The sequence below is a fragment of the Sceloporus occidentalis genome, unplaced genomic scaffold (genome assembly GCF_023333645.1).
Source record: "Sceloporus occidentalis isolate IW3139 unplaced genomic scaffold, rSceOcc1.0.p SCAF_59, whole genome shotgun sequence".
Classification (NCBI taxonomy): domain Eukaryota; kingdom Metazoa; phylum Chordata; class Lepidosauria; order Squamata; family Phrynosomatidae; genus Sceloporus; species Sceloporus occidentalis.
The window spans coordinates 4,083,137-4,107,892 of NW_028317039.1; the positions used below are offsets into that span (position 1 = coordinate 4,083,137).

Consider the following 24,756-nt stretch of genomic DNA (forward strand, 5'->3'; position numbering starts at 1 on the left):
TATATATATATATATATATATGTATTTTTATTTTATTTTTCCTTTCTCTCGCCGAATGTTTATTCATTTATTGCCTGTAACCGTTTCGATCCGTTTCGCATGTATAGCTATATGGTTACCTGTTGCTGATTTCTGGTGATCTTTGACGTCCAATACACCCCCCCGCCTACTTTGTAGGTTATGTTTGGTGCTCCCATTCTCTTAGAGGTGGGACCACCGACACATAAAGGTTTCCTAAACCTTCGTTTTTTCTGTTTATTTTGGTTCCTTTTGAAGTGCTACTGTTCATATTTTCTGTTGTCTTGCCCCCGGTGGTATCTCTCCACTGATAGTGTTATGTCGGCCTTGACCTGGCCCTTACCCTTTGTCCCCCTCTCTTGGATGGTGGGGGGTGGCCTGTGGCGGCTGGGAGCCCAGAAATTCTCCCTGCTGGGGTCTACGTGGCAGACTTTCCTCCTAGATCTGTGGCAATCTGGACTACAGATGCAGCTACAGGAAGGGTGAGAAGGCAGACTCCAGTGACTCCACGTATTTCTATGGGGTAGGACCCTCGTTCATTTTTTCCTTCCATTTATTTTATGTTCCTATGCTTTTAGCGGCTCCTATATTTCTATTTACTCACTCCATGTCTCTCACTATCTTGTCTCTTAACGGCAAGGGATTGAATTCCCCCTATAAGCGTAAATTAGCGTTACAAGAGGCATCTGGTGCCACTATAGTGTGCTTTCAAGAAACCCACTTTATGGCAACAAAGGCCCCCAAATTGTTTTCCCCGGCCTTTCCCACCCATTACTCGGCTATGACGGATAATAAGACTAGGGGAGTCTCCATACTTTTTAGTAAAGACTGTTCCTTTGATTTACTGCACAAATATTCAGACCCTAGTGGTCGACTATTAATACTTACTGGATCCCTTGATGGAACTCTTATCACAATAGCTAACCTTTATGCCTAAATGAATCCCTACTCCTGAAACCTGATGTCCACCAAACGCTTCAAACTGAAATTCAACACTTTTTTTTGACGAACACGACTCCAGACATCCCAATTCCTACAATATGGCTAGCACACAAGGCCTTTGTGAGGGGCCTCTTTATACAACAGGGCGCTCAACTTAAGAAACTATATACTGCTAAACTTACGGACCTTACAATCCAACTATGTTCCTTAAATGCCCTGAATAAACTGCAACTGACATGAGCATTAGCGCACCAATTAACAGTTGTCCAGACACAATATCGCCAGCTTTTACGTACCCAATCAGCTACCGCTTTGCGGAACACCAAACAGCTTTTTTACTCCAAGGGCAATAAGGCCGACAGGTTGTTAGCCCGTAAACTCAAAAAGAGACAGGCTGCTTCTAGAATTCCCTTCCTTTCCTCCCAGGACGGCACAATCCTTAGGAACCCTAAACACATTGCCAACGCCTTTGCCCGCTACTACGCTAGCCTTTACAACTTAAGAGATGACACAGAGGTCTTTCAACCCTCCCAGTCCTCTATAGACGGTTTTCTGGCCTCTGTTCCACTACCGCAACTTCCTCTGGGCTCGCAATCAGCGCTTTCAGACCCCATTACTCCTCTTGAGATTAAGTCAGCTATTAAACCTCATAAATCCCCGGGCCCAGATGGTCTCCCTAACTCCTATTACTCTGCTTTTGCCGAGGTCCTTCTCCCTCAGTTGACTGACCTTTTTAACTTTTTTTTTCGGACTGGTAAAACTCCCCAGGAAATGTTAGAAGCCCTTATAATAACGATACCTAAGCCAGGCAAGCCTACAGACAAATGCTCTAACTTTCGTCCTATTTCCCTATTGAACACTGACGTAAAACTCTATGCTAAGATATTGGCTAACCGTCTCAACACCTATCTACCCACTCTTATTCATAAGGATCAGGTGGGTTTTGTCCCCGGACGACAGGCCACAGATAATACCAGACTTCTTATTGACATTGTAGCCACTTCTGAATCCTCACGAACCGACTTGTTACTTCTTTCCCTTGATGCCGAGAAGGCGTTTGACCGCTTACACTGGGCCTATATGATAGCCACTCTTAAAGCATTCTGCATCCCTGATATCTTTATCACTGCTATCTGTGCCTTGTATGACTCCCCATCATCGAAGGTTTTTTACTCTGGATTTTACTCCGACAGCTTTTCTATCACTAATGGTACCCGTCAAGGCTGCCCCCTATCCCCTCTCATTTTTGTGTTGGCGCTCGAGCCCCTAGCGGTTATGATTCGGCACCACACTCTTATTCACGGATTTGTCTTTGAGGATCACACTTATAAAATTAGTTTATTCGCAGACGACATTCTCTTAGTTCTTTCTCAGCCTTTGCAGTCCCTCCCCCCTCTCCTGCACCTTCTACAAGAATATGGCAAACTCTCTTACTATAAGAATAATGCTAGCAAAACACAAGCACTCTCTCTCAATATGTCCCCTACTGCCCTTCTATCCCTGCGACAGCTCTATCGATTTGACTGGAGGACTGACTACCTTACCTACTTGGGCATTAAACTTACCAAACGCTTTTCCTCACTGTTTCATACTAATTTTGCCGCACTATGGCCGTCGATCAAGAGGGATATACAGACATGGACTAAATTTGAGATTTCCTGGCTTGGTTGTATAGCAGCTGCGAAAATGGCAGCCCTCCCACGATTAATGTATCTATTCCGTGCACTACCAATCCCTGTTCCCACTGCCACATTACGACACTATCAAGCAACGTTCACTTCTTTCATCTGGATGGGCAAAAGGCCACGGCTAGCTATGGCTACCTTACGACTCCCGAAGCGTAAAGGGGGGTTTGGTCTCCCGGACCTTCACTCATACTACAAAGCGACGATGGTTGCCCAGCTTTTGACGGCTTTTAAGGCGTCTGAACGGCCTCGCTGGATGGAACTGGAGTCTGCCTTCTTAGAACCTTATCATCTTTCTGAACTCCTATGGCTTCCTCCTTCCATGATTCCCAAATTGTCATCCGCCCTCCCTAGCACTAAATGGTCCTTACGAATATGGAGGGACATTATGTCTAAATTGTTACCTTTTCCATCTGCCTTTCCTAGCGCCCCCTTATCAATATTAGCTAATTTTTCTAGGAACCTCTCACTTCAGTCTTGGATTCGCAGGGGTATCCATACAATCAGCCACCTAAGGGCGAAAACTAGATTATGCACCTTTCCAGAGCTCCAAACACGCTATGGTCTACCTCTCTCTGAAAACTAATTATTTCAGAATCTCTAGCATTCTACATAAAGTGTTTTCCAATCCAGACCAGGGGGCGATCGTGGACTGCTCGCCTTCCTACGATCTTCGAGGTCTCCCAAGCACCCTATTTCAATATGTTATGAGTCTTTGGTTACCCTTGCTTATCCAGCTAAGTTGCCATATATGGTGGCGTGGGAGAGGGAGCTAGGTACAGAATTTTCAAGTCAATCGTGGTCAGTCGCGATTTCTAACTTTATTGGTATCTCTCGCTGCTCCAACCATTTTGAGGCAAATAGGAAGGTTTTATTTAGGTGGTACATGGTCCCGGCGAAATGGGCCGCTATCTTCCCAACCTGCCCCAATGTATGCTGGAGATGTCTAAGAGCTCCTGGGTCGATGAGTCACATCTGGTGGCATTGTCCTGTTCTTCAGCAGTTCTGGAGGAAGATTTTTGCTCTTCTTAACTCGTTTATAGTCCCCGGCTTGCTCCCCTCCATTCAGATAGGTTTACTAGACATGCTACCTAAAAGCGCTACTCCCTGCTCCAAACCTCTGGCCTTACACATTTTGGCCTCGGCAAAACGTCTTATAGCACGTCATTGGAAATCCACTAGCTCTCCATCTATCTTGCACCTTAAAGAGGATTTACTCTTTGTGGAAACTATGGAGGCCATGTCTTACAAAACCTGTAACCGCTTAGCGACTCACACGAAATTGTGGTCACTCTGGCACCTCACTGCTTTGCCATACTTGAATGAGTCGTTACTAGAGTTGGGCTAGCCGGGTGGAGGTTGCTCCTAACGATAGGGGCCTGAGATACTCTACGAACTCTGAAGGCTCTAATTGTCTCCTTCTCCCATACTACTCTATGCTATCCATAAGTCTGTCCTTCTGGCTGTGCCCTAGAGTCACCATTTGGGTCGCTGACCGGAGACACTGGGGGCGGAGATAACACTTTTTCCTTGACAAATATGTAGCACTTCACACTTGTTTCCTTTTGATTTGTTTTTTTTTTTAATTGTTTTGTTGCTCTGATGTTTTATACATCCCCATGAATTGATATTTTTGTGTGGGGGCTCTACCACTCCTGTATCTCATAACTACATATGCTGGCTTTGTCTCTACTCACGTTTTTTTTTTTTTCCATGTCCTTGGTGTAAGTATGTTTTGCTGAAAGGCAACTTGCTCCACCTCGGCCAGGACGTTACTTATAATACTATACATACTATGAGAGCATGTTGGATAGGTTGAGCGTTCCCTACTTGCGTTCTTCTTTTCAGTTTTTGTTTTAGTCTTTGTTTAGCATTACCATGCACATGGTAGTTTACCAGTCAGCCCAGTATGACACTACCACCGGAGTTCCCATATTTTGCTCTGGCTTCAGTTCCTGGGTGAGCATTCTTTACTTCATACCATTTGAATGTTGACCTTTGTGAAGCTGTCGGTTTTTATGATTGTACACCTGTGTGCTGACTTCAATAAAAACATTTTAAACTGGGGGAAAAAAAAAAAAAACACGCAATAAAATAATTTCCCTGTGAAGTTTGGCAGACATCAGTGAAGAAATGGCTGGCTGAAAACTGTCAAAACTACCCTAGTTGAACATCTTGATTTGTCTACTGTTCATAAATACTTTTATGGGGTAATTTACAGTGGAGGGCTTCCAAAATGTCCCAAACGGGATATGGGCCCAGGAAACCAATTTCTGAAAATTTAAAATTTTGAAAACTAAAACGCACATGTTCCAGTTTTGCCCTCGTAGCTTCCTCAAAAAATGCATGAACCATGCATGTGAGGCCTTGTTGGAATCAGGGGATGTTGGTGAACAAAATGTGGTGTTTTCTTCCAGTGTTACACACATGGTGTGCAAGAAATAAATTGCAACATTGAAATGTATGTGTTAAAAATACAATAAAATAAATTTTACGTGAACTTTTGCAGACATCAATGAAGAAATGGCTGCCTGAAAACTGTCAAAATTACCCTAGTTAAACACCTTGACTTGTCTGCTGTTCATAAATATATACTTTTATGGGGTAATTTACAGTGGGGGGCTTCCAAAATGTCCCAAATGGGATATGGGCCCAATAAACCAATTTCTGAAAAATGTGAAAACTAAAATGCGCATGTTCCAGTTTTGCCCTCATAGCTTCCTCAAAAAATGCATGAACCATGCATGTGAGGCCTTGTTGGAACCGGGGGATGTTGGTGAACACAATTTGGTGTTTTTTCTGCAGTTGCACATGTTCTATACACAATATAATATGAAATCTAAAGCAACATTGCAACATATGCAAAAAAACAATAAAATCCCTGTTTGAAAAGTGTCAAAATGACCCTAGTTGTACACCTTGACTTATCTACTGTTCATAAACATATAATAATGTATCTGTATAATAATCAGTATCTGTGACAACTATTGCAGTTAAGACTACCATACCAAATTTGAAAAAAAACTACATTTTAAAAACGTGATGCATGCCTTGCAGTATTTGCCCTATACTGGTCAAAATAGATGAAAATCCTGGCCATGTTGGGTGGTTTCCAAATCAGGACAAGTTAATGAATATATTTTGAATAATTTTTTCCCATTGGTTCAATGTGTGTACAATTTGTATGTATACAAAAGCCCTACTTGTGCTGAAAAAAAAACAATATATGATTTGTGTGGGTGCACTAATTGATAAGAGAGAAATTACAGTTGAAGAAAGACATAGCAAAAACACAAAAACGGCTCCGGTCCTTTAGCGACACCTTAGTATCAAAATCCCGGTCCTGAAGGGGTAAATCCTTAACTTTGTAGTTTTAGAATATTGATGTAAAAGTGATGTTATTTGACAATGCACAAATATAAATCCTTCAAATCCACAAGTAACACAATATTAAAATAAAACATTGTTTAATTCCAAACAGAGCAGCAAAGATCCAACAATGCCATGGGATAAATATGTATGACCCATTGATAAATGGGTGACAAGATTGTAAAGTGGGTTTTCTCCCAAAACAGTTCAGGTGATAGACAAAATATCTGAAAGTCATTGCAAATGATAAATGTTCGTTATTCATGCTCCCACATCTGATGCTGATGTTGTATACTTGTATGAATAAAGCTTGTTGTCCGCCCCTCCACTCAGGATCAGCTGTGGGAAAAAAGAAAACGCATGGTTTATATACTGGTAACACCACATAGCACATTCATTTTTACCATTATTATACTACAAGCCATTATGCCTTTTCCTTGTCAAATTAGCAATAGAATAAATAGGGAACCACAGGGTTCATAGCTGTACCCACTCACTAATATTGTAAATGTATATGCAGATATCAAACAGACTAAGTAAACAAGTCGTGCTTTTCAATGAAACACTTTTTGGACTCCAGAGTCAGTAATTACCTCATGGACCAAAAAAAATAAATGAAATACTCTTTAGCCACCTTGCTTAATTAGAACAAATAAAACAATATTCATCCACAAATACAACATAATGCCATATATAAAAAAGTGGGGTTAAATAAATTGTCCTTACCCCTGCTTCTGTCCATTCAACACTGAGTACTTTATCCTCATGAGCAGCCAAGTCATAAAGTGGTGCTTTAGGACTAATAAATAAAAAATAAAATAAATAAAAATTTAATTCATGGGGGAAGTACTGCATATAAATCATATTAGAACATGCATTTCGTCGTGTTAACATGCAAAAAAGTTAATACATAAAAAATGTTCAAGCTTGCAAAAGCTATTTAAAAAAAAATATATATATATGTTTTAACTTACACAGAACTTTAACACACAGACACATATATATGTATGTGGGTGTGTCTTCACAATTCTGTATTAACTGTATCTTGTAAAACACTCTTATCCCTTTGGTCTATACACAACATGTAAAGGAGAAGGTACACAGTTTGGACTAGGAAAATATTGTTTTGACAACCCCAATTGCCATTGCATCCACTTTTACACCGTACTTACGTAATGTATATTTAAAGGGAATGCGGAGAATATACCAGATGAATCCAAACAGGAAAGCATGCATTTATTTATAGACAAATTCAGTCACAAACTCTTGTTCCCAACTGTAATACCTTCTGGTGTCCCACAATTTGACTATATTGTCAAGAGATCCAGAAACAAGCTGATGTTCATGAAAAGGAGACCATTTTACCGCTGTGACCCATCCTGTGTGCGAAGTCAGAGAAAGCAAAACCAGGGACCCATCTACAAGATAAAAATTTTAAAATTTAGAACCTCACGAATGCCGTTTTAAAATTGGACTACAGAATGTTTATGACTTTATGTGGGACTGCAAGTAGGCATACGATATTAAAAAAATTGCATTATATCGTGCTTCCAAGCATCTAGTGAACAGACCTTTGGACCGTGGATCCCAGAGGCGGATATGCCTGTCCGTGCTTCCAGATGCGAGGCGTTTGCAAAGTGGCGAGTAAGAAATGCAGTTAAATACCTTATTTCCTGTCTGAAACAAAATAAAAATAGATCTTTTATAGATGCGGAAACCAAAAAGTCTGCTGTACAAAACCCTGGTCATTTGTTTTAAAACAGCAATAGAAGCAATTTTCTCTTACAAATATAGCCCCGTTAATGACCAACAACTTACTAGGCATGGCACATAAAACTGCCTCCAGAACCAGGGACCTAAATTGTACTTAAAACTGGCACTGCAGTGCAGATTGCTCAGGGGACTGAATGACACATGGCAAAAGATGCCCTGGTAGGTTCCACGACACCCCAGTTACATGACATGCAAGAGATTTTGTCAAACCTATCCACTGCCTACTGATGCTACAAGCCAGATTTGGCTTAAGTGGGATTTTCCAGGGGTTTAATAAGACCTCCGAGCAAATGCACAGAAAGCACATCCACTTATATCAATGGTAGAGGTTTCCTATGAAGGCAAACAAGATCAATATATCACAGGTTTCTGTAATTAATCCTAGGCTTGAGGAATTTTGTGTTTCATCCAGCCAGGAACACAAGCTTTCTACTTACACAAATAGTTTTAAAATTACAGTTTCGGAGACATTTGCTACAATTTGGTTTTTTTACCCACTTAACCACAACAGAGAAATATAACATGTAATGCATACCACAGAAAAACCTTACCAAGGAGGCTTTAGAAGTACTGGTTTCAACATCCCAGATCTTAATTGTGTGATCCCATGATGAACTGCAAATCTCATCTGCGTCAGACCACAGCACAGAAGAAATGGCCTCGGTGTGGCCTGAGACTGTAACAATAGGAGTCTGGGAAAACAAACAGATGGATGCTTAACACCTTAAAAGAAATTTTAGTCAGAACTGAGGCACTGTGTGTTCTATGGTTTTACATTTTTAGGACATAATAATCTGTTCTTTAGTAAATACAACCGCCGATAAACTGTCAGATATTTTATCATAGAAAACATGTATTCCATATATTCTGTACTTTACATGAACACAAAATGGAGTCAGATCCATTTTATTTTACTTAATCATGTAGCGATGATTTCTTTTTGTCCTTGTTCCCTCTATAATAGATAACAAAGGAGTATTCATGTATAATGATGTTTCAGCGTATATATGATACAATTAATGTTATCTTCCGTGAGAAAGTTAAGGAGTAGACGCTGCATATCTTTAGAAATGTAACTTGGAATGGGGGATACATGGTAAGACTACCAAGGCCTGAGTTACTATCTAGGAGATAACACCTGGCGATTAGGGTGACCAAGGATAAATTCCAAACACATATGTAATGGTTTTAAGTTAATTCTTAGACCAGAGCGTCTCTCACAGGTAAATTAAGAAATTACAACGGTGTAAATATGAGTAGAAATCCTAATTTTAATGGGTAAAACCCACCGTTATGATTGGAGAATTCCAATCAAGAGGTGGAGGCTATGATAATAAGCTCTGTTTTTAAGCTTATGTCTTGGATAATTAAAAAAAAAAAAAAGAAAAAGGAAAAGGACGGACTTATTCACCAAATTTACCCCAGAGAATTGGAATCTTAAGATTCTGGCACCATATTTCACTCTTGGAGTTACTTTGAGTTCTAACCTATATAACTGGTAGAAAGTTATATTCTTTCCCACTTAATTTCTTGCCACTGAACCTGGATTAATTTCTACAAGGACCAGTTGGACAACAGCAACAAGTGTTGGTAATTATAATTGTTTTATTATTCTGAATAGAGATGAATTTTGTCTTCTTCATATAGAATTCCCTGTTTCTGGGAAATAATATAGTGCATTATTGTATATGGCGGCTTGTGAGACTGCAGCTTATAACCCGTGATAATAACAATAATGAAAAGGTATTTTTACCTATAGCTGAAGTTTGACATCATTTGCATCTATTAGGAATTTCACTAATACTCGTAGACATTATTAAATTATTTTTAATTTGTCATATTAGTTAAACTAATATAAGAGAAATAGTGATATCTTTATTACTGCCCTGATTATCATCAATTTTTGGTTGCTGAGTGGACTGGAAATTAATTGTGTGTTAGACTCATATAGTACTAATTCATATTGATAACTATCGATAATATATTGTATTTAAATTGATTCAATTTTGACATGTTTTAAGAACGTTGTGTTTTATATTATGCACTTTGTGACTCATATATAGATTTGATAAATTGTATTCACAATAAATAAATATTTTTGATTGACTATCGTGGCAATATCTATCTAATTTGAATTATAATTTTCGGCGATCTGAAAGAATTTAGGATCGGAGATAAAATATAGGGTATCTCCTTAAATTCATATTGTGGATGTGGTACTACAATATTTGATAGCGTCGTTATTTTGCGTATGTGATAAAATATTGGTTTTGCCTATTTTGTCTCATTAATATCCCTAACAAAACGACAACACATGACTATTACACTGTGTCATGATTTGTTGAACAATAAAGCCAAACTGGAGAAGCCATGTGTAAAAAACTAAACACACCCTTACTGCTTCCATAGGAATTAAAATGCTAAGTAGCGGAGAGGTACTGCTAATTAATTACTATTTAGATATCTTACTTATCCCCAAAATCATAAACACCTTTGATGAAAAGGAAGAATTATATAATGCAAAGAAAGAATTCTTACCTGGGAATTCCTTTTCCTTGTCCATTTCCAAGGTGGCACATGAGAAGAGAAGGCTCCGCCTACCAGGTAGGGCAGGAAACACTATAAAAAAAGGAGACCTCCCCCTTCCTCCCCAGTGTGGTTAAAAAGAAAGACTCAGACAAATAATAGCCAAACAAAAGTAAATTTAATGGGTGGGAGAAAAAGTGTGCCACCTTGGAAATGGACAAGGAAAAGGAATTCCCAGGTAAGAATTCTTTCTTTCCTTGCCATTCCAGGTGGCACATGAGAAGAACTAGCAAGATGGGGAGGGAAGGATTCCAGTCTGCAGGACACGACGACCAAATTGAGACTCGTCTGAGGGATGAAGATTCAGCCTGTAGTGCCTTACGACCTCCAGGTTGCTGCCTTGCAAATGAGAGACGGAGACACCCCGGAGAGTTCAGCCCAGGAAGTCGAGACGGATCTGGTCGAGTGTGCCTTCAGGCCGGAGGGAGGTACTCTTCCCGCGGAGATGTAACATAAAGAGATTGCGTCCTTAAGCCACCGGCCCACGGAAGCCCTGGATACTGATCTGCCCTTGCGGGTCCCCGCAAAGGACAGAAAGAGCGAATTGGATTTCTTCCAGGCAGACGTACGTGAGAGATAAGACAGGATACACCTCCGCAGGTCTAGCGAGTGGAGTTCCAGCTCTTTGGGATTCTTGGGATCCGGACAGAAAGTAGGTAGGACGATCTCCTGATCCGAGTGGAAAGGAGAGACTACTTTAGGGAGAAACTCTGGTGGCAAACGAAGGATAATGCAGTCCGGCAGGATCCTGAGAAAAGGTTCCACTCTGGAGAGAGCCTGGAGCTCGCTCACCCTCCTAGCGGAGGTGAGGGCTACTAGGAGGACAACCTTGTAGGTGAGCAGCTTTAGAGAGGTATCCCCTAGAGGCTCAAAAGGAGACGTGGTGAGTTGGTGCAACACGAGGTTAAGGTCCCAAGGAGGAACCGACGGACGGAGCCTAGGGCGAAGTCTACACATCCCCTTAGAAAATCTGGAGATCCAGGGATGGGAAGCCAGATTGGAGTCCAAGAAGTTGCTCAGTGCCGAAATCTGCACCTTGATAGTAGCAGGTTGTAAACCTTTATCAAAGCAGTCTTGAAGAAAATGCAACACCTCACAGATGGACGGAGAGGATACTTCATGCACATTGCACCAGGTGATGAACATTTCCCAAACCTTCTGGTACTTAGCAGCCGTAGTATTTTTGCGGCTGGAGAGAATAGTGTCCACCACTGATGAAGCTAATCCTTTAGAGGTCAGGATCTCCCTTTCAGAAGCCATGCTGAGAGGTTGAACCGGGAGGGATCTGGGTGGAGAACAGGACCTTGAACGAGAACATCCTTCACCTGAGGAAGAAGCATGGGCTTGTCTATGGACAAGCTGGTAAGGTCCGAGAACCAGATTCTTCGAGGCCAGAAAGGAACCACCAGGATGACTTTTTGAGGGTTTTCCCGAATCTTCCGGAGCACTCTGGAGATAAGGGGAAGCGGAGGAAAAACGTATGCGAGATCGAAATCCCAGGTCTGCGAGAGTGCTTCCAGGGCTCGGGGACGGCCGACTGGTGAAAGAGAAAAAAAAACTCCTTTACCTGTGTGTTCAGATGCGTGGCCATTAGGTCTATCTGAGGAGTACCCCATTTGCTCGTGATGAAGGCGAAGACCCTTTTGCTTAAGGACCATTCTCCCGAAGATACCGAGTTCCTGCTGAGGTAATCCGCCTCCTGATTCAGTGAACCCTTGATATGAACCGCGGAGAGAGTGCAGTGACTGAACTCCGCCCATCGGCAGATCTGAGCAGTCAGGGTCTGCAGGCATCTGCTTCTGGTGCCACCTTGCTTGGAAAGGTAGGCCACCACGGTAACGTTGTCCGAAAGGATCCTGATGGACTTGTGCCGCAGGATTGGAGACCAGAACCTTAGAGCCCTCCAGACCGCTAGCAGTTCTAGAAGATTGACGTGCAGGCGTGATTCTTGAGGAGACCAGGTTCCCTGGGTAATATAGCTTCCCATGACAGCACCCCAGCCTGTCAAACTGGCGTCGGTGGAGATTACCACCCAATCTTTTGTCTGCCAAGAGAGTCCCTGTGAAAGATTCTTGGCTGACAGCCACCAACGGAGAGACTCCCGAACGAAGGGAGAAAGCCGGACCTTCTTGTGTAGGGACGTCCTGGAGCGATCCCAGTGATCCAGTAAGAACTGTTGGAGAGGTCTTGCGTGAGCCAGTGCCCAGGGAACCGCCGAGATAGAGGAGGTCATTAGACCGAGCAATGACATGATGGATCTGAGGGACACTGACTTGTCCTGTAGGACCGTGTGCGTGAATTCCCTTAATCTGAGGATCTTGTCCCGCGGGAGAAAAGTCTTCCGTAGTTGTGAATCGAGGATCATTCCCAGAAAGGTCCGACGTCTGTTTGGAAGTAACTGTGACTTTAGTAAGTTTACTAGCCATCCTAGGTTGTGGAGGGTCCTGAGGGAAAACTCTAGATGGGATTGGAGCAATGATGCCGAGGCCGCTATCAGGAGCCAATCGTCGAGATATGGGACCACCTTTATGCCTTTTTGCCTCAGGAAGGCCACAACCACTGACATGAGCTTCGTGAAGATCCGTGGTGCTGAAGCAATTCCAAAGGGAAGAGCCCGAAACTGAAGATGCCGAACACCTTGAGGCAATGGAACGGCCAGACGGAGGAATCTTTGGTGGTCCTCCCTGATGAGGACATGTAGATAGGCATCCCGCAGGTCTATAGTGACCATGAAGTCCCCCGATGAAATAATCTCTGTGGCGGACTTCAGGGATTCCATCCGGAACCTGTTGTATCTTATACAGGCGTTTACCAACTGTAGGTTGATTATTAGCCTGAATTTCCCGGATGGTTTTGGCACGACAAAGACATGGGAATAGGTTCCCTCTCCTATTTCTTGATGAGGCACCGGGACTAGAGCCTTTTCGTGAATTAAGTTGTTGAGTGTGGAGAAGAATCCCGCTCTTTTCCAAGGATCTGCGGGAGGCATGGACAGCAGGAATTTCTGGGCAGGTAGGTGAGTAAACTCCGGTGCATAGCCTTGATTGATGATGCGAAGGACCCAGGGGTCTGAGGTGATCTCTTCCCAGGCATGAATGAAACCGGTTAACCTGCCCCCTACCTGAAGCCTGCTGGCGTCAGAACCTTCCTGCTTTACCGTCCCTGCCTCTGCCTCTCTGGAATCTACCTCTTGCATAGGGTTTACCCCTAAAGGACTGGTAATCTTGATTGGAGGTTGAGGGCCTGTAAGACTCCCTGTCTCTTGGAGCTCTGTAATAATTAGACCTGAAACGAGGTGGTCCTTTCCTCTGAGGTAACCAGTGCTTGTCGCCCGTGGTGGATTCTAGAATCGTGTCGAGGTCGCTGCCGAAGAGGTGGTTCCCCTGGAACGGAATGCTACACAGCTTGTGTTTTGAGGCATTATCTGCAGACCACGATTTAAGCCAGAGAGCTCGTCTAGAAACCGCTGAAAGCGCCGTAGCTTTAGCAGATGCACGGACAGATTCAAAGGAGGCATCGGCGATGAAGTCAATTGCTAAGCAGGTGTCGGACAGGTTTCTTGCGACCTGCTCAGTCCCTGGAATAGCTGCAAGGTCTTCCACCGCCTGTTGGAGCCAGATTTTAATGGCTCTAGAAGTTGACGCCATCGCAATAGCTGGACGAAAGTTCGCCGCTGCTGCTTCAAAAGCCCTTTTGGCGGCATTCTCAGCCCGCCGGATCTGGTTTTGAGACTGGTATGTCATCCTGTAGATTCAAAGTAGATCTGACTGCAGAGATGAGCTTCCCTGTTTCTTCGACTGGGAAGAAAAAGGTTTCCTCTTTAATTTCCCCGTCCTCATGCGAAGACTGGGGGTCATTCGACTGGTAGTCGTATTCAGAAAAAGGAGCCGAATAATCTTCCAGGGTATCTGGAAGAACATTTGGTGGACCCTGCTGGTAAGGTTGATGCTGAGGCACCGGCGCCTGAGTGGAGCTTGCCATGGCTCGAAAACAGTCAAAGGTAGACTGAAGTTCCCCCTTCAACCAGGAGGTAAATTCGGTTGTGGAAGCTTCTTTAGGCCGAGAGCAGGAGCTGCACATTTTGGCCGTAGGGTCGTGTAGGGTCTTTTTACAGGATGAACAGGCTTTGTGTTTCGTTTTTCCCACAGACTTCCTATGTGGGGAGGCCTCAGGAGCGATGTCTGGATTTTTGTCTGACATGACTGAGGAGAAAAAACACAAAGATGTAACCACAGACAGAAATGGAATAGGTAAACGAAATCTCCCTTCAAACCAAGAGGGAAACACCTACTTGAAACAGCAATATACAATCCTCAGGCACAATAGAGGAGTAGAAAAACCAATAATATAGCACAGGAACGAAGAGCAAGGAAAGATCTTACCCATTCTGGCGTTTTTATAGAGGCATTTAGGCGCCCAGGCCCGGAAACATCAAATCCGGAAATTCCCCGTCAACTGACCTCTCATGACCCCGGACGCGTGCCGGAAGTGATGCGGAGAGGAGATTATGAAAAACAGCTGCCGTGAAACCGGCACAGCCGGCTATGGAATCCTGCTCATAGCCCTGTTATCCGGAGCACTCTCCTGCCATGCCTCACGCTGAGGAATCCCCGGGACGGAGAGAACCGGAGCCCGGGGACGCACATCCCAGTGAGCCCCCTGGGCTGTGGGCAGCGCTTAACGAGGGCTGAGCCTCGTGTTGCCGCGATGACCGCGGAGTTACAGCCTCCGAGGCTGCCGCATAACCCTGGATCCACCGGGACCACTACCGGGTATCGGAGAGAGGACGCCCCCCCGGGGCTCCGAGAAAACAAAAAAAGAGAAGGTAAGCTTCAGCCTAACCGCTACCTGAGTAGGGCAGGAAACAACACTGGGGAGGAAGGGGGAGGTCTCCTTTTTTTTATAGTGTTTCCTGCCCTACCTGGTAGGCGGAGCCTTCTCTTCTCATGTGCCACCTGGAATGGCAAGGAAAAACCAGACTCTTTTAAAAAAAAAAAAGAAAAAGTGATAAAATCTCCGATGGGAGAAAAAAAGTAATTATAACCCCTTCAGTCCCCTATAGACGTACCGGTACGTCCATAAAATGCACCTAAAGAAACACATACGGACATATCCCTGCCACTACACGGGAGATCCGGCTGACATTTGACAGCCTGGACCCACCCTGTCAGCAGAAGCCAGCATCCTACCCTATAGAGTACTATATGAGCAATGCAGAAGTGTTGGTGAAAAAAAAAATTAAATAAATAATAATAAAAAAAAAAAAAATCGCAGTAAATAATTTCTGCGCCCACCTTTGACAGTGATTGGTGGCCAAACAGCTGTTGTCTGCTTTACAGAAATATATAATAATTATATAATGCCTAATGTAAAAATTCTATGAATAAATGTACACCTATATGTGTGTTCCCTATAAGTGCTGGGAAAGTATGGAAATTTTATACAAATTAGGTATTCCTGAAATCAGGATACCTGAATTGATAAACTTGGAGGCGATTTTTTTTTTTCAAACTTTTGCTAGTTTTTACTAAATTTGTCATCCTGATTTCAGCTAATTATCTAACTACGGCATCAAAAGAAAGCTCTATATTTGGACATACCCTTGTCAGACCGAGCTTTTCTGTTTTCTGTTTCTTCCTAGGCCGATCTGGTGTTTCTTCAATTTCATCTTCCTCTTCTGTGGGGACTAAGGGACAATAACATGTCAGTAAGTACACTTGTTAGTTAATAACAGCTTTAATCCCTTCTTTACCGGTGACGTACCTGGTACTTCCTGGTTGGGTGTCACCCACAGACAGGGACGTACCAGGTACGTCATCGATGTGTCCTCAGCGATCCGTAGCAGGCACTCCCCCTCAATTCCGTGCATGTGATCGACTTGAAGCGAATCACGAGCAAGGAATTAAAATATTTAAATAAAACGGCGGTCTTCAAGGGAAGACGCAGTAAGAGAACGCCGGTACGGAAGGGGTTAAATGAAGTTAGTGTTGCTGCACCACTTCCTGGTGATTCTAATATACATTTTGGGCCAGTTTTCATTTGGTTAGTCTTTTTACTGGACCCATTTGTTTAACATGGGTTATGGCTGAAGAAAATGTTCAACATAATCAGAAAAGCACATTGTTTACACATATGTACACTGTTGTTTTTAAGTTTATTACTGGAAATTGCAAATCGATTTTGTTAAATCTTTTTGTGATGTGTATCTTAGATGATTGTCGCTGCTGCTATCTTAGATGGTGTCGCTGCTCTCACCTTCGTCCCTCACTAACTAAATCCTGCTGACTTATCCTAAAAAACATCTGCCAAATCCACCCATTGCTCTGACAGCAAACAACCAAAATATTAATCCACTTCCTTGTGACTAATGCAACTTCCTAATAACTTGTCTCCGCCAATCAATCCTCAACACTGCAGATTAACTAATCTTTCTCTGTCACCGTTCCTCATTATGCCAATCACTAACCTGGCTCCCCATACCCTTCAGAATGACACTAACTTCTGAACCTGACCTACGGAGCCTTTAACTCCACACACCCCTATATCTCTATCCTCCTATCCAAATACACCCCTCTTTGTTCCTTCCATAACCTGCATCTATCTTTTTTCTGTCATTACCTCTTCTCACTCCAGTATTTTAAAACCAGCTTGCATAGAAGTTATGTTTTAAATCTGAGATAATTTACAGTGGTGTCAGGTCCAGAGTTATTGAGATTTGACAAACCAACAAAAAATGGTTAAAAAGGGTGTCGGTGATCAACCCCTGCAGACCAATAGTTATTACATAAATACCGAGTATTCGATTCAGAGAATCAAACCTTTATACTATCCAGTCAAGTTGGAAGGTACAGAGATTCAGATATGCAAGATTATTATAACATCAGCAGATGATCACTCAACTGCTGTGGTTTGTGTGAAACAAACACTAACCTGCTGACCATATCTTCAGCATCTTGTCCCATGATCCACTGCAAAACTAAAGCAAAAGACAAGCATGTGTTAGATTTCAAGTAAAATATTGTATTACGGCACACAATTTTTTTTAAAAAAACATCAGAACGTAAATCTGCCATAATGCCAGTTAAAAATGCACTTTAAGAATGCTTACTCGCATGCCATTTGACACATCTATCTCTTTTATCAGTAAGATTGATCATTTTTACTGACATTTTATGACTACTGATGTGAAAGCAGTTAATTTTACACAATCCAGCTGCACAATGCCTACCATGAAATTTGGTGGAGGAGGGATAACGGTCTAGGACTGTTTTTTCATTGTTTGGGTTAGGCTCTTTAGTTCCAGCGCAGGGTAATGTTAATGCTACAGAATACAATGATATTTTGTGACAACTCTACTTTCCAACTTTGTTGGGTCAGTTTGGGGAAAGCACTTTCCTGTTCCAACATGGCATGGTTTGACAAGTTTGGTGTGGAGGAACTCCAGTGGCCTGCATAGAGCCCTGACCTTAACCGCAACTGAAGATCTTTGGGATGAATTTAAACGCTGATTGTGAGGGAAGGCCTTCTTGTCCAGGCCTGATCGCACAAATGTGCTTTTGGCTGGATTACCTGACAATGCCATATAAAATCCTACAAATTTAGAATATGATGTCCAACAAGTTCATATAGGTGTGTCCACATACTTTTGGTCATATTGCCTTTGCACTATATAAATCATAACACTCAGCTCACTTTGGTTCTTGATCCATCCACAGCGATTGTGTCCACACTGCCAGCGTGACCTCTACAACAATGGAGGGCCTTTACTTTGTTCCGTTCCGCATTCCATTCCCACAAAATAATAGTTTGGTCCATTGATGCACTTAGCAGCAGACATGACAGGCTATCTGCATTGAGGTTTATAAGAACATGTATAACACAATAGTCAGTTCTGTGATTCTTTAATGATAAATAAAGTGGCCTATGAACAGTCATTCTAATTACCCTTCAATCTCCAATATGTAGACCGTTTTATGCATATGATAGATAAGTGCCCATTTTAAATATCTGCTTGGTCCTCTTTGTAAATGCATGAAGGGATTTCTACAGAATATGCTTCCTAACCCCAGTTCCTAACCCCAGTTCTGCAGGAGAAGTTTGCCCAAACTGCCATGCATGAAAACCTTATATAGCAACACAACACATTTACAACAATTTTATCTTGTGTAATGGGGAGATTGCCTTTTCTTGCTATCCCATCTTATGTGAGATGGAATTTAAACAATGCAGGGTTGATTGCAAATCATTCGGTTTTTGCTTTTCAAAAGTTTGTGGGATTGCAGCGGTCACATAAAAAAATTAAAATAAAACAAAAATGCCACAGTCTACAATACACCAGTGGACAATACTATGCCTATTCAATGTAACAATGCAATGCCTTACACTGTATTGTTACTAATAAAGCACCAACATATTGTGTAGTTGTGCAATGCACTTACCTTTTTTCACCCAGGCCACATCCTTAACAACCTCACTGTGACCAGCAATAGTCATAATAGGCTTTCCTTCCAGCGACCAAATCCTAGCAGTCTTGTCATAAGAACCCGTCAGAATCCTAGTAGTAAAAACATATTAAACAGTCTAGTTGCCAGAATCCATTTTTTCAATTTTTGAAATGGTGTAGCGCTACCTGCTTAAGTAATAATAATAATAATAATAATAATAATGACAGTCTAACCATTCTTCTGCTCCTGCAATAGAACTGATCCAGTCATCATGAAGCATGCACTCTTCGGGCTGAGGTGCCGTGAACTTTTCCACGTATTCAATTTCAACTACCTCTTCCTAGAGGAAATAAAGATGACAAAAAAAAATCAACACCATTTGTATTTAGTGGAAAAGGAAAACTTGTTAGTTGGCATGTCATCTACTGTGAAGATAAGAAAGAACATAAAAAACAGATGAAACCAAGCACATTAAAAAAAAAAAAAGTACACAACCTCACAATAAATGTAAAAGGCTCACAACAGGTCTTTCTACACAGCACATTTACTTATATAACCTAGTGGTTTCTGCTGGCACAGTCCAGCTGTTAATGCTGGGCCTGAACCCATCACATCAGTAACAGGTTCTTTTTTTGTCCCAGCAGACACACAACTGACAGGAGCAGTGAAATGTTTGGTCAAGGACATTCGGTGGAGGTATCTCAACCAGACTGCAATTCAAATATATCCATCTTCAAAGATGTTAAATGCAAGTGTGTGTAATAAATGAAACATTGTATGAAAGCTGTAATAAACCTGATAAATATCACGTCACCTACTGTTGAAAGCCCCTCAGCATCCATATGCTTGATGAGGGGCAAACGCAGAAATTGTCCCTTGACGAGGAAATCAAATTCCACATGTGTGTGATCATCTGAATAAATACAGGAAACATATATGAGCATCAGATCAGATTGTTAAGACAGGCTGTTTTGCATTATTAAGAAACATAGCAACATTGATGAAGAACCATTCGGCCCATGTAGAGACTTTCCATTTTTCCTGCTGTACGGACTCAAAACCTTAATCCGTCGTTGGTTTTCTCTTAGATTCAGCATAGCTATATGTCTTTTTACATGCATGTTTAAATTCCATCACTGTATAGACTCTACAACATCTGCTGGGAGGCTGTTCCACTTATCGACTTTGTATGTTGTATGCTTTTACGTATTTAGGTTTTTCTATCAAAACTCTTCTTTTCTTCTCTCATCCAAGACTATACATGTTGATATTCATTAGACTTTCCTGATAATCTTCATTGTGCAAACCATTCATCATTTAGCAGCTCTCCTCTGAATTCTGGCCAGAATATCTAACATCTTTCTGGAGATGTCCTCTCCAGAAATATACGTAGCACTCTAAGTGAATCTAGACATCTAGAAAGCGACATAGCCACCTCTCTCTTAATAACACTAGGTTTTTCCAAATACAGATTTTAATATAAAATTACTAACATATCTACAACAAACATGACATCTCTTACCATTCTTGCTTTCAAGAACTTTATTGATGACATTACTAAGATCTGTAACCTCAGCAGTAGCAGGAATGGAGAATGGAACATCATCTATTTTATACCTAAAAAGAAAGGCAGTTTGGAAGGTTTTAATTAATAATTTCAGTAGATGATGCAAAATTAACAACATAAGCACACATCAGATGTACAGGAAAAGGAGAAGGGGTAATGTCATGCCCATTTTCTCTTTCAGCATCAGTGAACCAAACAATATGCTCTTCAGTGGCAACCTTCCTCTGAAGTAAGGCAGTCAAATGTCACACACCTTAATTAGTCAGGGGGGTCCTTCTCAGTGTTGTGATAAACAGTAGGTGGTCTCAGACTTTTATCATTTATTATCAATGTTAGTGTGTTTGCCTAGTAAACTCCACTTTCTCATTTTATGTCCAGTCATCCACCCAAAATCAAGATGCTTTCACCTGTGAAATCTCTATCAAGCTTCAAAATTCCATCAAATACAAACACAATACAAGATCTACTCTACTCCAAGTTGTTGAATACATCAGAAATGAACATAGCATATAAAATAGATTTTAGACGTACAAGCTCTATCAATACACAATGCAAACAGCAACTACTATATTTTATATGCAGAAAAACATAGGCATATTATAAACCATTTAACACCATTTTAATTAAAGAAAATCATATTGATCATTTCCCTGCGCACTGAATTTAAACAGGGTGTAGAGCTAAATAGTTATGTGTTAGACCGGAATGGCATGTTCTTAAACACTTGAGCCACATGTAAATGACTGAATGTAGAAGTGGAATAAAGTTTGGAAGTATTTTCATTTTATAGGAGTGCTGTTCCTTTAACTATTTAGTGACACCGGGCACAGAAGCACCAAACTCCGCAGAAACTTGTTGATTGTGGGTATCCGCTTTACTTTTATTTTAAAAAAAAAATCTTAAAACCAAAAGACAAATTAAAGAACTGCGGTCTAGTAATATTAATATTGTAATCCTCGGGTCTCTTAGTCAACTAATCACAGAATCAGCGGCCGACAACAACCAGGTTGTATATTTGACCAACAGTGGTTTACAGCAATAATTGTCCGTAACAGGCTAAATTTACATTAACAGCATAAATCGGTATTAAAATAACATTAAACGTGAATCAATGGCCACGCTAAAAAGGTTTTATATAAGGGAAGCATTCACATAGGCCGCTTTATCTAACCAGGACACCGATCACGTTTAAATAAATCGGCGATTTACGACAATACGAATAATATTGAAAACAGGGGTTTTGTCCAAAACTTACTTTAGATTTTGGGTGAAGAACCGTGCCTGGATCTGTGACATAACTAAGAAAATACCTCGACTCGTGCGATTAACAGAAATAAATGTGACAAGAAACTCTATGCGCGATGCTGGCTCTGCAAGCCAACCACGTGTCTGATCGGAGCAGCCCTGCTATCAGAGTTCATCGAACTTCAGCCACTAGTTATGCCTGGTCTTAAAAGGACAGCCATATATTATAAACACATTTTAGAAACATATTCACCTAATTTCAAAAATCGTAAACATAACATTATATCAGCAATGATGGCGTTTCTGTGCCAGTGCTTTAAGTTTAAATATATAACTTATTTTCCAACGAGTCTGTGACCATCTTAAAAACTATCACATTTACAAGGTTACTATGATTTTGATAAGGTATTTATCTAAATATATATTTTATTTTCTTCTAAACCTCCAATACTGGGGCGCTAATAAATCACGGTTTGTGGGTTGTTTTGTCTGCGCTTCCCGGTTGCGACCCTTCTACGGTATCCGGCTGGGACCAAGTTTGTGCGATCTGGCAGTTCGATGCGCATGTATTGTACAGTATTCCGGTCTCCATGGTGGTGTTCGCGAAAGCCAAGACGAGGTTGAGTAGACTCGTTTTGATTTCTCTCTGCTTGGGCGGCTGGGTGAGCTCCCCTCCCCCAGAGCCCATTGGGGCTGGGTAGAGATGTGGTTTACGTTATTACCCGTGGGGTGCCGCACTATGGAAATGACAAAGTCTTGGGTTCACCTTGCATTTTTATTAGTGTTATTGTTCAGTTTTCTGCAAATATGGCGGGCTCTTCCTGGTGTACGGTGAATGTTGTTGTATACGCAGCTTCTTGAATTATTTATTTTAAGGACAGGTATATTTTTTAAACACTTGAGGACTAAGGGTATTATATTTTCAAACATAAACATGGGTCCGTGTCTTTGTACATGTGTTGGGGTGGGTTTGTGTGTGAGGAAACTTTAACATTTTTTTAGTGTTTAAGCTAATAAACCGTCCAATCGTGGCGTTTGATCGTTCTTACGTCTGTTTACGAAAATTAGTTTGTTGGTAAACCATAAAGATGAATCTTGTTGCGCTGAACGTTACTTAATCGCCAAGTACGAATTCGTACAGCATAGGACATTAGTACAGAGTATGCGATCTACTCACTGGTGTGCATGAGGTGCCATCCGCATCACAGCTCAGAGACATTGCATACAGTGCTGCAGACTCTCTGCTCATAGTCTCTGTTGTATATGTCTCTATTCTGGCTGGACCTAATAGACTGCGTCTTCAAACATGGCTAGAGCACATGCAGTAGCCACACCTGGGGTTAAGGACGATAATCTCGCATAGTATGGACTCATTCATACTCTACACAGATCTGATGATCCCTAATCCCCCAAATTAGTGCATTTGTTACTAGTACGTCATAAATGATATCACTACTTGAATGCATTTGACTAAAATAAGTGCATCTCTGAAAACTGACAAATCGCTACATAAAATTTTCTCAATGGGATATTAAAGTGTTAATATTTAGAGTCTCTGGGTGAGCTTATTTCGAAAGTTCCCAGGTATAATGATAGTCAGCGCAGCGTTGGGAGAAATAATTGCACGCTCTCCGTGCATCTTATTGCTTGAGGAGCCATGTTTGTGTTTGAAAATACAATACCCATAGTCCTTAAGTGTTTAAAAAAAAAAAACCACAGTCCTTAAAAGAAAAAAATGTTTTCTATTGCGTATTTTGCAGCACTGTACAAGTGGTAAGCAGGACCTGAAAAGTAGTACATAACAATAACAATTTGACTTACGGGAACAAGAATACCCCTCTCTGTACAGGGATTTTTTATTCACTGTGTATTATAAAGGGCCATTCCTGGCAAATTCCTCCACAAAATAATACATAGTTCAAACATCTTAAATACAGGGGGGGGGGGTGACTTATGAACCCTTAGCATGTGCACAAAGTGCTCCAAATTGTTTAAATGAAAATTATTTTATGTCACTGGGTGGCTGCTCCATGAACAGTGGCACAGGACAACAGACCATGGGACGTTCAGCTGCATAAGGTAAAGGGATTTTTTTGTAGGTTGAATGCATATGAACAAAATACTTTCATGTGCATTCATGGTTCAGGAGCAGTAGTGTACCTTAAAGGGGGCGGTATACCCTTGGGTGTCACTCAGGGGTGGCCTGACGGGCACCTTATGTGGGCTGAAAGCTTATGGCTGTTGAGCTTGCACGCTGTGCAAGGAAACTCTTTTCCAGCCCAGGTCCTGCTTCCCCTGCGCAGGCAAAGAATTTCATCACGCAGTGTGCGGGCGCCACAGCCGTAAGCTGTGGACTCGCTTTAGGCGGCAGCCGGGGCCACGTAGAGGTTTGAAATCTGCAAGAGAGGTAAGCTTGTGCTGGAGAGTGTATGGGTGAATGTTCAGTTGCAGAAATGGGACAGGCAGGCTGATTGGGGGTAGAGGTGGTCCAAGCAGGCTATTTCAGGGGAAGAGGTTGCAAAAGCATTCTGTTTCAGGGGCAGAGGTGGGCTGTTATAGGGGGCAGAAGCCTATTACGTCACAGTCTTAGTGTTTAGTGATGTGAGTTATGCTGTACCACCATCAGTGTCTGGCTCAGTATATGACAGCGTTATGCTGTTCCATATCTGTTCAGTAAATGTTAATTATGTAAACTAATTTTGTTTTTTTAGATTTGTAGTTTTTTCCAGTTGACATACATTTTGCAAATTTGGGAAATTAATATTCTTGCCAACATTAATTTTTTGTGTGTGGGGGGTGCCAAATACTCTAGGTACGCCCCTGTTCAGAAGGCCTCCTGTGACACTGGAGTGTCCCTATTAACTCAGTATGCTGAAATTGCAAACTCTCCTGCCAACGCTGCCTTAGTGAATAAATCACATAGGGTGCTCAAGGGCCTTGAAAATGCAAGTACGTGCACACTGCAGATGCCCTAGCCCCTCAGCGTTGACCACTCGGAGTCTAAAAAGTTTTTCAGTGGCAAGTAACCCAACTAGAATCTGAATCCTGTGTATTGTTTATTTTTATAGAAATACAATAAAAGGTTGGTTGGGTAGATAGAGTGCCTTAATTTCACAATATCATACAA

The 24,756-nt window shown here is 41.7% G+C and overlaps 1 protein-coding gene across 2 annotated transcripts; it reads right to left on the bottom strand.

Annotated features, from left to right (window-relative positions):
* Positions 1–6,275: 6,275 nt before the first annotated feature.
* LOC149287572 (ribosome biogenesis protein wdr12) lies at positions 6,276–21,680 on the bottom strand. Of its 2 annotated transcripts, XM_089492687.1 has the most exons (13): positions 21,640–21,680; positions 20,340–20,434; positions 19,636–19,730; positions 19,051–19,157; positions 18,812–18,927; positions 18,066–18,220; positions 17,304–17,349; positions 15,974–16,059; positions 8,339–8,479; positions 7,586–7,691; positions 7,300–7,432; positions 6,741–6,813; positions 6,276–6,353 (listed from the first exon to the last, which is right to left on the bottom strand). In XM_089492687.1, exons 1-13 carry the CDS (start codon positions 21,678–21,680, stop codon positions 6,276–6,278), a joined length of 1,272 nt encoding a protein of 423 aa, XP_089348813.1. The 2 variants fall into 2 exon arrangements, with proteins under 2 accessions (XP_089348813.1, XP_089348814.1); XM_089492688.1 differs by lacking the exons at positions 18,812–18,927; positions 19,636–19,730; positions 20,340–20,434; positions 21,640–21,680 and having other exon boundaries at positions 19,051–19,090.
* Between the last annotated feature and the right edge of the window lie 3,076 nt (positions 21,681–24,756).

Coding starts and splice junctions, on each gene's coding strand:
- LOC149287572 (XM_089492687.1), bottom strand. CDS start 21,680: ATGTCACAGATCCAGGCACGGTTCTTCACCCAAAATCTAAA. Junction 18,221..18,811: donor TGTGGCCTGGGTGAAAAAAG/GTAAGTGCATTG, acceptor ACCTCAATGCAG/ATAGCCTGTCATGTCTGCTG. Junction 6,814..7,299: donor AAATTGTGGGACACCAGAAG/GTATTACAGTTG, acceptor TTTATTTATTAG/TCCTAAAGCACCACTTTATG.